General features: G+C 45.6%; 1 protein-coding gene across 1 annotated transcript in view; it reads left to right on the plus strand.

The window, feature by feature from the left end:
* The first annotated feature begins 5,073 nt into the window (after positions 1-5,073).
* ATXN10 (ataxin 10) overlaps positions 5,074-14,096 on the plus strand; it is a 151,673-nt gene continuing 142,650 nt past the window's right edge. The window contains exon 1 of the mRNA XM_010837627.1: positions 5,074-5,166. Within this exon, the coding sequence (XP_010835929.1) occupies positions 5,074-5,166 (93 nt within the window). The remainder of the gene's footprint in view (positions 5,167-14,096) is intronic.

Raw genomic sequence — 14,096 nt, forward strand, 5'->3', positions numbered from 1 at the left:
CCCAGGCCCCGGGCTTTCCCACGTGGACCAGCGCCTCCCGGCTCCCGGCTCCAGGCCTCCAGACCGCACAGGGCATCGTCACGGCCGTGCTGGTGCCAGGACCCTCAACTGCTTTGCCCCGCTGTCCTTCCGTCCTGCTCATCCGGCCAGACTTGCGGAGGAATCTGCTCCAGCACCTGTCTCCTCTGCCCCGACAGAGGACATCCCACACAAGGATGTTCGGTGCCCACGAGGCCATGGCACCCGGAGTCAGCTGCCCACGGCAGGACTCCACCTCCCCCGCTCCTGGGCATCTATTCCAGCCTTCCGAGACCTGCCCACAGCAGATGGCTCTGCCTCCCGGTTCACAAAGGACAGAGAGGAGCTCGACGTGCGCCAGCCGCTCAGCGCTGACTACCCGGGCACACCGTGCTAACTGCTTTGTCCCCACGTTATCTCGTCTATCCTGACAGCGACCTTCCTCCACTCTCCTTTCACAGCCAAGGCACCAGCAGCTCCGTGAGTGGCCTCGGGCTCCAGAGCCGGTTAAGTGGTAACAGTAGGCTGTCTTCACACGCGGGCTTTGTTTTTCCTTCTGGCTGTGCTGTGCAGCTTCCAGGATCTCAGTTCTCTGATCGGAGATGGAACCTGGGTCCCCGGCAGTGACAGCCCCGAGTCCTAACCACTGGGCGGCCAGGGATTCCCTCAAACGCATGCTCCTAATCCACAGAGCCAAGCGCTATGCCAGATCCTAAAGGTAAAACAGTAAACAAGACTGGCAAGCTTCCTACCCTCATGAAGCTCGTGTTTCAGAGGAGCACACGGACGGTACATAGGGAGACGAACGACTGTGTCAAATAACTGCAGACTGTGTCACGGCCAGCTAAGGCGGTCGCAGAATTCAGGGATGAGAACGCAGCGCAGACTGGCTGAGATAAGGTAGACAGCGGGGCCCAGGAGGCCAGGTGTCCTGTCAGCCTCACTCACCACCCACTCGCCTGGAAGACACACCCCCACCTGTTCCGGGGTGCGCACTCTGGATCCTGTTCTTGGCAAAACAGGGTCATCTGCCCTGGGAGCAGCTGTCTCTGGGGACGTGATGAGCTCAGTGGCTGAATTACTGATGCCCACGGGTGGGAGCCAGATCAAACCAGTCCACCCTAAAGGAAATCAACCCTGAATATTGACTGGAAGGACTGATGCTGAAGCTGAAGCTCCAATACTTTGGCCACCTGATGCAAAACACTGACTACTTGGAAAGGACCCAGATGCTGGGAAAGATTGAAGGCAGAAGGAGAAAGGGACAACAGAGGATGAGATGGTCTGATGGCATTACCAACTCGATGGACATGAGTTTGGGTAAACTCCGGGAGCTGGCGATGGACCCGGAGGCCTGGCGTGCTGCAGTCCAGGCGATGGACAGGGAGGCCTGGCGTGCTGCAGTCTATGGGGTCGTGAAGAGTCAGACACGATGTTGTGACTGAACAGTGAGCAACAGTAGGTGGCAAGGTAGTGGAGGCATTTCCAGGGTCAGTCAATCATCTAGGAAAGAACTGGGTCCTTACGTGTTTGGATCACCAGCTTTGGATGGGGGCCTCAGCCGTCTCTCTCCACAGTCGGGAGAAGGATGGCACTGACCATGATGGAGGCAGGTAGTTTAAGTCCATCCAACAAACAGGTGTGGAGCAACTTGTCCCAGGTTGGGAGCCCCAGGGAGGGGGGTATGGAGGTCTGGGTGCAGGAAGCTATTGGGAAGAACTCTCGGGACCAACAGCTGCATGAAGGCAGCAGAACTGCAGGGAAGCGGGCAGGGAGAAAAGGGGACATTTGACAGAGGCAGTGGGTACACCGGCTTTAGTGGGGGGCTGCCCATGCTGCTGGGCCCATGCGTGGATGGCCCCAATCTCTGCCACTGAGCCAATCAACTCATGAGAATTCACGTGTCAGTCCCAGGGTGGCTGGTGACAAAGGCTGGCGCTAAAGTCATTCTGTCCACTTAGATGTCTGATGCCTTTTCTGTATTGGGCGCTCTCTGGTGAGCATCAACAGGCAAAAACCTGTGCTCCTGGTGCCTGTTCTCTTAGGTTTGTACACATCTTCTTCTCAGATCTCCTTGTTCCCACTTTTCTAACATTTCTTCTTTCAGGACTCTGAACAAGCAGCAAGCTATTTGCCACCGCGCTTCGGTTTCTATATACTCTAACCTTGGACCAAAGCTCTTGCCATATGAAATGGTTGACCAGGCCCATGCTCCAAACTCTGTCCCTTAAGATTTCAACTCACTGGTGTCTTTCAAAACCACCCCTGGATGGGGCTCCGGGAGGCCACAGTCCGCTTTTGGCTCATACCCACATGCCAAGGGTGGTAGACAGAATAATGGTCCCCAAAGATGGCCCGTCCAATCCCTGGAACCTCTTGTTGCTGTTCAGTCGCTCAGTCGTGTCCGACTCTTTGTGACCCCATGGACTGCAGCACGCCAGGCTTCCCTGTCCTTCACCATCTCCTGGAGCTTGCTCAAACTCATGTCCATCGAGTTGGTGATGCCATCCAACCATCTCATCCTCTGTCGTCCCCTCCTCCTCCCGCCTTCAATCTTTCCCAGCATCAGGGTCTTTTCCAGTGAGAGTATGCTAAATTACGTGGAAGAGGGTATGGAGGATACAGGTGGAAGGTTGCTAATCAGTTGATCTTGAGATGGGGGATTACCGTGAGTTATCTGAGTGGGCCCAGTGTCATCACAAAGAGGGAGGCAGGGTTGTTATTGCAAGAGTCAGAAGAGGAGATGTGATGATGGAAGCAAGAATCAGAGACGGCAGCCGTGTGTGAAGGGCTCAGACCTGCAGCTGTGTGGCTGGCTCTGATGGTGGAGGAAGGGCTCACGAGCCCCAGAACGTGGGTGGACTCTGAAACTGGAAAAGACCAGGAAGCATCCTCCTCCAGGGTCTCCAGAAAGAACGCAGGTGTGTCCCTGTCAGCACCTCGATCTCAGCCCAGTGAGATCTGGTTCAGTCTTCTGAACCTCAGAGCAGTAAGATACTAAGTTTGGGTTGTTTCGAGCCTCTAACTTTGCAATCATTTGTTACAGAAACGAATATTACACGGGGCAGTCCCATCAGTGAACAGAGCTGGCTGTTTCCCTTCTCCATCTGATCATAAAAGACTCACATGGGGTGGCCAGCGGTGAAGAGAGCTTAGGGACATGGACCAGGGCCACGGTGGAAGGACAGGAGTTTGGGTTACTTACTTTCGCCTGCTGACACGGCTGGTCCTCAGCCCCAGGTATGCCACCTCCATCCAACGGCCAATGGCTGTTGCACCCCTGGAAGGTCTGATGGAATTCAGCTCTTAATGGGCAGTACTGGCCACACGGTCTCTTGATGTCGCAGTTAGGTGTCCCATGTCTACTAAGGCCTGGTAGCATGCCAGAAGCTTTTTTAAAACAGGTGTACTATTCTATTAACATTTAAAGAGTTCTTGAAGACCAAGAGTTCAAGTATATGCTTGCCACACGTTCGGACTTTTGAAATAAAAATAAAATGGATAAACAGCTCTAAGGGTGCGATGTATTCACCACTGGACAATAAATCCACCAACTGGACAGTCTAGGGGTGGTGTAACGATACCCTTAGGAACACAAGTGTAAGAACAAGCCCTGGAACTGGAGGAAAAACTTGCCATTCAGGACTGAACAGAGCTCCTTAGTGGCTGACGGAATCTCCCCTTGACCTCACACTTGAGACAGATCGAGAGAGAGTCTGTCAGTATACGAAACTCACTGAATTCAGAACAAACAGTAAACAGAAGAGACTGGCCAGAGCCAACTCGGATTGTGGGGGCCAGTCTGAAGCGGGCGGGGTTGGCTGGGGGCTGGAAGGTTGCAGCTGGAGTCCAGGACTGATAGAGGAGAGCAGCCATCTTCTAAAAATCGCTGATTTCCAAACAAGCTTCTAAGATGCTTTTTCCAAACAGGGCCAGGAGTTTTAAAAATTGATCAGTTTGATGAGTTTTGGTAAAATTTTCAATTGTGTCATCCCAATATTGCAGTCTTAGAGCGCTTCCATCATACCCCCAGGTTTCCCTCCTGTCCATGCTAGGTCCATCTGGGTTCCTATCCCCGTCTCTACTTTCTGTCTCTACAGTGTTTGCTTTTTCTAGAAATTTCATACAAATGTGATCACACCATATGGTGTCTCTTTTGTCTGATTTCTTTCTCTTATCATAATGTCTTTTGCTGGGCTTCCCTGGGGGCTCAGTGGCAAGGAATCCTCCAAAAATGCAGGGACGGCAGGAGACGTGGGTTCAATCCCTGGGTCGGGACGATCCCTTGGGAGTTCGAAGTGGCAACCCACTCCAATATTCTTGCCTGGGAAATCCCATGGACAGAGGAGCCTTCCTGGATACTGTCCATGGGGTTGCAAAGAGTCGGACACGCCTGGGCACGCACGCACGCACACGAAATGTGTTTGAGGTTCATCTGTGTGCTTATTTCTCTCTCCGACCTGACTGGCCAACCTGAACACCTTCCTTGCTGTGTGAGTGCTGGGGCCTGGGGCGTCACAGCTCCTCAGAGCTGTTCTTGGTCTTGCTTCACAAACTCTTGCCTTGTGCGCGCACAGTTTAATAGTCCGAAACCCGAGCAGATTCCTATCTGCTTTGTCCTCTGCAGGGTTCCCACCTCTGCGAATTCCAGCCACTCTGGTCTGCAACCTGTGATCTCCGTCTTCTTAATTCGGTGAGATGAACTTGTTGTCCAGAGTCCCCCGCTTTCTGCACGGCCACATGGAGAGTGAGTCCTTGCAGAACGCTGGGTGATCACAAAGACCCCCTCACGTACTTGGGTTCTCTTGGGGATCCCAGTGCTACGTGCCTATTGTTCAGGGTCTAAAAAGGGTCTTTCCATATGTTTTGTCCAGTTTTCTAGTTCTTTATAAGCACGAGGGCGGGTCTGTGCTACTTATCTATGATGGCCTGTCACGATTTTCTTGTTGTTGAATTTTTTCACTAGCTATTATTATATACAAATTCACCTTTTTTAAAGTACATAGTTTGAACAGTTTTGGTTATTGTGTACCATCGGTAGCCACCTGCACCATCATGATACAGGTCAGTTCCTTTACCCTAAAATGCTTCCTCGAAGCCCTCCATATCATCCTGCCTCACCCCTACATGCGACTTCTTTCTGCCACTGTAAGTTCTGCCTTTTCCATAATTTCGAAATTATACAGTAGTCTCGTGGTTGATATTTTCACTTAGCATGATGTAATGATCCATGTCATTGCATGCATTAATATTTTGTTCCTTTTTATTGCTGAGCAGCATTTCATTCTGTGGAAATACCACCATCTGAACTCAACATTCACAAAACTAAGATCATGGCATCTGGTCCCATCACTCCATGGCAAATAGATGGAGAAACAATGGAAAGAGTGACAGAGTTTATTTTCTTGGGCTCTAAAATCACTGCAGATGGCGACTGCAGCCATGAAATTAAAAGACGCTTGCGTCTTGGAAGAAAAGCTATGACCAACCTAGGAAGCATATTGAAAAGCAGAGACATTACTTTGCTAACAAAGATCCATCTAGTCAAAGCTATGGTTTTTCCAGTAGTCATGTATGGATGTGAGAGTTGGACTATAAAGAAAGCTGAGCACCAAAGAATTGATGCTTTTGAACTGTGGTGTTGGAGAAGACTCTTGAGAGTCCCTAGGACTGCAAGGAGATCCAACCAGTCCATTCTAAAGGAGATCAGTCCTGAATATTCATTGGAAGGACTGATGCTGAAGCTGAAGCTCCAATACTTTGGCCACCTGATGTGAAGAGCTGACTCATTGGAAAAGACCCTGATGCTGGGAAAGATTGAAGGCAGGAGGAGAAGGGGACGACAGAGGATGAGATGCCTGGATGGCTTCACTGACTCGATGGACGTGAGTCTGAGCAAGCTCGGGGAACTGGTGATGGACAGGGAGGCCTGGCGTGCTGCGATTCATGGGGTCGCGAAGAGTCGGCACGACAGAGCGACTGAACTGGACTGAATCGAACCATCATTTGTCTACCCATTCACCAGATGATGGACATTTGGATCACTTCCTGCTTGAGGCTATTACGAATAATGTTGCTAAGAGCATTTTTATATACGTCTCTGTGTAGAAAAGTATGTACATGTACTTTGTGTATAAGGAAATGGGTCATGTTGCACACATACATTTTAAAGATACTGTCGTACTGCTTTGCAAAGCGGCCATACAGCTTCCAGTCCCACCAGTTTCTCTGCATCACCAATAACACTGTTACTGTCTTCCTACCTTTTAGCCTTTCTAATGGATGCATAGTGGTATTTCATTGACTTCTCCTTTGAATTACGTTGGTGCTTTTGCCAAAAAAGAACTGACTGTTGAAGTGTGGGTTTATTTCTGGGTTCTCTATTCTGCTCCATCCATCTAGGGCCAGTTCCATACTGTCTTGATGACTGTAGCTTTAGAGAAAGTCTTGAAATCACAGAGCTTGCAGCCTTCAATTTTGTTCTTATTTTTCAAAATTGTTTTGGTTATCTCAGGTTCTTTGTCTTTTCATACAGATTTTTAAATGTCAATGTCTTATCATAAAGACTGTTAGAATTTTCATTGGAACTGCATGACTCTGTAGATCAATTTGAGGAGGACTGACATCTTAATAATATTAAGTCTTTCAATCTATGAACATGGTATATATTTTCATTTATTTAGGTCTTTTTCAATTTCTCTTTGTAATGTTTTATAGTTTTCATTGTACAGGTTTTAAATATCTTTTATTTAAATTTATTCCTAAGTTTTTTCTTTTTTTGGCCATATGACATGTGGGATCTTAGTTCCCTAACCAGGGATTGAACTCATACCACCTACACTGAAAGCATAGCATCTAAACCGCTGAACTGCCAGGGAAGTCCCTATTCCTAGGTATTTTTGATGTCATCGTAAGTGAAGTTGCTCATTAAATTGAATTTGTAATTGTTCATCCCTAGTATATAAAAACACAATTGATTTTCATATATAACCCTGCTACACTCCCTTACTAGTTCCAGTAGAGTTTTTATAGATTCATTAGGGATTTTTACAAACATGATTAAGTGGTCTGCAAAAAGGACATTTTTTCATCTTTCCTAATTTATATATCTTCCATTTCTCTTTCTAGTCTTGACTAGGACTTCCAGTAAATGTTAAATAGACATAGTAAGAGCATGAATCCTTACCTTGTTAAGCACAGTCTTTCACCACTGAATCTGATGTCGCGTATAAGTTTTTTGTATATGCTCTTAAACAGGTTTTGAAAATTCCCTTCTGTTTTTACCTTTCTGGGAGTTTTTGCCAAGAAAGCCTCTTGAATTATATAAAATGCTTTTACCTGCATCTATTTAAATGATAATATGCCTTTTCTCTTTAATCTACTAACATGGTGAAATATATTGATTGAGTTTGGGATGTTAACCTAATTTTACATTCCCAGAATATGGCCTCACTTGGTCCTGATATATTGTCATTTTTAATATATAGCTTGATTTGTTAATATTTAGTTAAGAATTTTTGGGTCTATGGTTATGAGAGATATTTCTATAGTTCTTTTTTTTTTTATCTTATGAGGTCTTTGCTTGCTTTTAGAATCAGGATAATACTAGCTAGATTTATAAAATAAGTTGAGAGACGTTACCTCTTTTTTTTCTGAAATAGTTTGTGTTGAATGGATATTATTTCTTTCTTAAATGCGTGGTAATATTTACCACCGAAGCCATGTCACTCTGGAGTTTCTTTATGGGAAGGTTTTTATTTACAAATTCCATTTATTTAATTGATAGCAGGCTGTTCAAGCTTTATATTTTTCCTTGGGTGAGTTTTGGCAATTTCTGTTTTTCAAAGAATCTGTCTGCTTCATGTAGATTGTCATATTTATCACCATAAAGTTGTCCATAACATACCCGTATTATTCTTTAAATGTCTCTAGATTCTGTGGTAATGTCTTCTCTTTTACTCCTGATATTGGAAATTTGTATCTTCCTCTTAAGAAATTAGCCCAACTATAAGTCTCTTGATTTTATTACCTTTTTCAAAGAGCTAGCTTTTGCTTTCACTAAAGTTCCAATTATTTTCTTCATTATTTCAATGATTTCCCCCTTATCTTCACTATTTCCGTCCTTTGGCTTGCTTTGGGTTTAATTTGCTCTCCTTTTTCTAGTATCTTAAGGTGAAAGCTTGGGCTTCCCAGGTGGCATTAGTGGTAAAGAACCCACCTGGGTCAGGAAGATCCCCTGGAGGAGGGCATGGCAACCCACTCCAGTATTCCTGCCTGGAGAATCCTGTGGACAAAGGAGCCTGGGGGGCTACAGTCTATGGGGTCGCAAAGAGTCAGACACGACTGAAGTGACTTAGTACACATATATGCAAGGTTAAAGCTTAGATAATGTGTTTGAGCTCTTTCTACTTTTCCAATCTATGCATTTAAAATTATGTTTCCTTTTAAATGCTGCTTTAACCTTATCCTGTTTCCCTAGTGGCTTAGATGGTAGACTCTGCTTGCAGTGCAGGAGACTTGGGCTCGATCTCTGAGTTAAGAAGATCCTCTTGAGAAGGAACTGGCAACCCACTGCAGTATTCTTGCCTGGGCGATCCCATGGACAGAGGCTCCTGGCGGGCTACAGTCTGGGGTTGCGGAAGAGTTCGCTATAACCTAGTGCCAAAAAACCACAGGTGGGGGATCTTAGCTCCCACCAGGGACCGAACCGGCACCCTGAGCACCGGAAGGCAGCCTAACCACAGGAATGCCAGGGAAGTTCCTGGAATGTTTTTAGGAATTCCATTTCAGTTTTTCTGTTGGCATCTTATCTATGATTCTTCGCATTTTTGAAGTAGTTGCTGCAAGGAATCTATTACACAATGACCTCGTAGGTCATTATCTTCTCTCCTCTATTATTGCTGTTACACTTCATTTATAACCTCACAAGAACATGGTCTAATTTTTATTATAAACCAGTTTATAAAACAATTAAGAGGAAAAGAGCAAATAGAAGAAAACGGCTGTCTGCATTTACCCAGGTATTTACCATTTCCAACTCTCTTCCATCTTGTCAGGATTTGCATTTCTGTTTGTAGCCTTTCCCTCAGCCCAAAGAAGCTTCCTTAGCATTTCCCATGGTGTAGTTTTGTTGGAGAGGAGTTCTCTTACTTATATTTTACCTGAAAACCATGGCATAAAATACACATAACCTAAAATTGGCTATCTGAACCATATTAAGTGTACATTTCAATGATATTAAATGCTAGTGTGTAATAATCACCAGCATCCATCTCCACAATTCTTTTCACCTTGAAGTTGAAAACTTTACATGCATTAAAAAGAAAAATCCTCATTCTTTCCTCCTTCAGCCCCTGGCTGCCACATTCTACTTTCTGCTCTATGACTTTTGACTACTCTAAGCACCTCATATAAATGGAATTGTGCAGTATTTGTCTTTCTTGTGAATGGCTTACTTCACTTAGCCTAAAGCTCTTTAGCTCTAGAGCTAAATATATGACAGACGCTGGGTTGACACAGACTATCTCGTTGAATCCTCCAAACCACTAAATTAAGTAGATGTTATTAATATTCCATTTTACAAATGAAAACATAGGCTTTAAGAGGTGGTTATTTGTCCAAAGTTAGGTGCTGAGAGATGAAGACACAATTCCCATCATCCAAGATTGCCTAATGATCTAGAGCTCACGCTTTTTACCAGAGGTTAGTAAACCTTTCCTATGGAAAACCAAGCAGCCAAGCAGTTAATTTTTCTCTTTTTTTGGCCACATGGCACAGCATGTGGGTTCTTAGGGGATCCTGACCACAGAACGCACCCTGTGCCCCCTGCACTGGGAGCTCAGAGTCTTAATCAGTGGACCACCAGGGAAATCCCCTAATTGTTTTAATATTTTAGACTTTGTAGGCTATACAGTCTCTGCCACAACTACTCAACCCTGTCACTACAGCGTCAAAGAAGCCACAGGCAATATGTATAATGAACGAGTGTGACAATTTCCAATAAAATTTATGAAAATCGTGGGAAAGATTTGGCTTGCAGACTGCAGTTTGCTGATCCCCGCTCTTAACAATTACACTATTCTGTTATTTTTTCCTTTGGTCTTCAAAGTTTTCAGTTTCACAAATATTTATAGCGTTGAATCTAGGCACAAGGCTTTGAACTTGATCCTGAACAGGATAAGGGAGTTAAAGTCCCTGCCTTGAGGATCTCAGATTCAAAGGACAGTACATAAACACATGTGTAGCACGAGGGGGATTCTCCAAAGTTAGCGCCAAAGAGAGGTATGGGCTGACTTGAGCATCCACTGAACATCATGTTTTGGAGGAGGAGCTGATATTTGGCATATGCTTTCTTTCTCTTTAAAAAAAAAAACAACAAAACATTTCTTTATTTCGCGGAGCCTTAGTCGCAGCATGTGAGGCCTTCAGTTGTGGTACACAGGGCCTTTAGTTGCAGGATGTGAACACTTGGCTGCGGCGTGGGGGATGGAGTTTCCTGACCAGGGATCAGATCCGCGTCCCCTGCAGGGGAAGGTCGATTCTCCACCACTGCACCACCAGGGAAGTCCCTTTCCTTTATTTCTTTTTCCTTTTTTAAAATTTATTTTCATTTCTTGATTATTGAATTGTGGCAGATCCAGTTCTTCTGCTGCAGGCTCAAGACACGAACATACCACAAATTTTCACCTAAAGTTTAATTCATGTACATCCACATGGCAGCATGTTCATCATAAGGCATCATTATAAAACATTTTTAAAATGCTAAAAAAAATGCTATTTAGCCCAAGTGAAGTAGTAACTTAGTTCTGTCAGCTCATCCAAGGTTGAAATCCTCTAGCCAGTTCCAAGCAGTCAGTAACACTCCACGGTTTGACCAATTTCACATCCTTCTGTTTCTCATACTCACCTATACTTCTAGCCTGTCCTGTTATTGTCTCTGTTTTTCTTTTCATGGCCTTTGATGATTTTTTTCTTCCTATCTTCCATCTTTCCTCTTTCTTGTACTGTTCAGATTGTTCGCCCACTTCTGGAGGCGTGTTATTTTCTTTCTCCTTTTCGAAAATATATTTTAAAATATTTTTGCTCATTAGTTTAAGTGATGTTTATTGAGCAGTTACCACATAATTAGTCCTTTTCTAGAGGCTGAATAGATAAAAGTAAAAAAAAAGCAAGGTCTCTGTCCTTGTGTAGCTTAAGCATTTTGGGAGTAAACGAAATGGTAACAACAAATAAATAAACAAGTAAAGGATGTGACATAGGAAGTGTTAAGGGTGATGAAGAAAAATTCCTGAGGATCAGGAATTTGGGTGGTATGCTACGATTTTAAAGACTGACAAGGGAAACTCATCCAGAGATCTTTGGAGCAGATGACGGAAATAAACCAGGCAAGTATGTGCTAGATAAGCATTGGAAGTGTTTCATGCAGCAGGCACAGCGTGTGCAAAATCCTGAGGCAGGAGCATACCTCCCCAGGTGGAGGACAAGGAGGGCAGGGTAGCTGAAGCTCAGTGGAGGATGAAGAGACTAGTAGATGTGATCAGAATCGGTGAGGGAGGCAGCCTATTTAGGGACACTTCCACTGGAAGAACTTTGACACTTGCTCTGAGTGAGATGGAAATCCTTTGGATGGTTTTGAGCAAAACGAAATGTTGACTCATTTTTAAAGGACTTATAGGGAGGGAGACAAGAGAAGAAGCAAAGAGAGCAGTCATGTTCATACTGCAATATTACAGGTAATGAATTTGAATGTTATGGGACATGTTTTCTAGAAGAATCAGAGTAGTTACTTTTGTTTTACAATTGAGGATGGAAAACTAAGGGGTAAGATCTTGATTGGTGACAATACATTTTACTATTCCCTGTTCCTCGGGAAAAAATTAGGAGATCCTGCCCTGTTAGTTTAAGGATTGTTAAACATTTTGGATGGTCTTGAGCATCTCTAGGCGATATAATGCCTGGCACAAAGTAGGTACGTAGAAATATTTGTGGAATTCATGAATATATCGTCAGTTAAATGGATAGGGCTGAATTATAGTCTCAGCTGACTTGCTTGTTCATGTCTCATTTCTCCTGCATATTCTGGTGGTGTCTATCAGGCCTTTAAATTTTATTTAGCAAAGAACATCAAAAACGTGTCATAAACACACCCCTACACTTCAAGTCGAAATGTAGAGAGTATTATTTATATATTCTAATTGGCCTCACAGCAATTTGTCCAGTCCTCTATTATAGCAGTAATCAGCTGTATTCAATGCTGTTTGCCTCTCTCTCTGCATAGTCGGTGAGTCCCTTCAGGGTTGGGATCATCTCTTACGGATCTTTACACAGTTGGCCCCCTGTCTCCACAAGTCACAGCATCTGTGGATATGGAGGGCTGACTCTGGGACTTGAACATCCGTGGTTTTTGGAGTCTGCGGGGGTAAGGGGGTGTCCTGGACCCAATGCCGTGCAGATGCTGAGAGATCACAGTTCGTCTTGTACCTAGCATGGGGTCTGGCAACAATGTCTGTTCAAAGTACATAAACATGATATGACAAAGAAGTGAATCTCATGCAGTGAAAAGAGCGAGTTACCAGCACCCCTACAGAAGCCTTGTCTGATTCCTGTAAAATATACTCATTGCCCTTTTTTGTTTTTCAGTCACTCAGTCGTGTCCGGCTTTTTGCAACCCCGTGGACTGTAGTACACCAGGCTTCCCTGTCCTTCACTATCTCCCAGAGTTTGCTCAAACTCACGTCCTTTGAGTTGATGATGTCATCCAACCATCTCATCTCACTTCCTTTAGAAAAACACAATTCTTAGCCTAACTCTGTAGAATTAAGCTCCTTGACTTCAAATCGTATATAAAGCCCTTAATGAGCTGGAACAGAGTCCCTGGGGGCCCAGTGGTAAAGAGTCCACCTGCAGTGCGGGAGACGTGGGTTCTGTGCCCGGGTCGGGAAGATCTCCCGGAGACGGGACTGGCAACCCACTCCAGTATTCTTGCCTGGGAAATGCCATGGACAGAGAGGCCTGGTGGGCTACAGTCAGTGGGGCTGCAAAGGCTAAACTTAGGGACTAAACCACCACCAATGAGCTGAAACAACAGTATTCTCACCCCAAGCAGGCCTGGTAAATGATCTGTTATTGTCCATCTGTGTTAGCTGCTCAGTTATGTTGGACTCTTTGCGCTCCCATGGGCTGTAACCCACTTGGCTCCTCTGTCCACAGAATTCTCCAAGCAAGAATATGGGAGTGGGTAGCCATTCCCTTCTCCAGGGATTTTCCCAACACAGGCATCGAACCCGGTCTCCTGCATCGCAGGCAGATTCTTTACCATCTGAGCCACCACCTGTAAGTGATCACTAAGACCATTAATAAAGAAAGCTGAGTGGGGAAGAATTGATGCTTTTGAACTGCACTGTTGAAGACTCTTTAGAGTCCCTTGGACTGCAAGGAGATCCAACCAGTCCATCCTAAAGGAAATCAGTCCTGAATATTCATCGGAAGGACTGATGCTGAGGCTGAAGCTCCAATACTTTGGCCACCTGATACAAAGAGCTGACTCATTGGAAAAGACCCTGATGCTGGGAAAGATTGAAGGCAGGAGGAGAAGGGGACGACAGAGGATGAGACGGTTGGATAGCATCACTGACTCTATGGACATGAGTTTGAGTAAACTCTGGGAGTTGGCGATGGACAGAGAAGACTGGCATGCTGCAGTCCATGGGGTCGCAAAGAGTTGGACACGACTAAGCGACTGAACTGACTGACTGAAGAACTGGGAACTGAGCTTCCAGGGACTGAGACTTGCAAGATGGACACAGACTGCTCCAGCTCCCAGGGGGTCGGTGTGAGCCCTGATCAACCCTCCCGACCGCAGGATCGAGGTCTTCAGCCTTTTCTCCTCCAGGGGAGCCTCTGCAGGACTCCCCAGCCTTCCTCACATCCCCTCCTGCGGAGACCCCCGTCTGCCAGCATCTCCCCCTCAGGGTACCCTCGTCCCCCACACCCGTTCCCATGGAGACCCTCTCCGTCCCCACTGCCCCGCTCAGGGTGTCCCCATTCCGGGGCCACCCCTCCGACTTCTCCTTGGGGGC

The sequence above is a fragment of the Bison bison genome, unplaced genomic scaffold, assembly GCF_000754665.1.
Source record: "Bison bison bison isolate TAMUID 2011002044 unplaced genomic scaffold, Bison_UMD1.0 scf7180017864079, whole genome shotgun sequence".
Taxonomy (NCBI): Eukaryota; Metazoa; Chordata; class Mammalia; order Artiodactyla; family Bovidae; genus Bison; species Bison bison.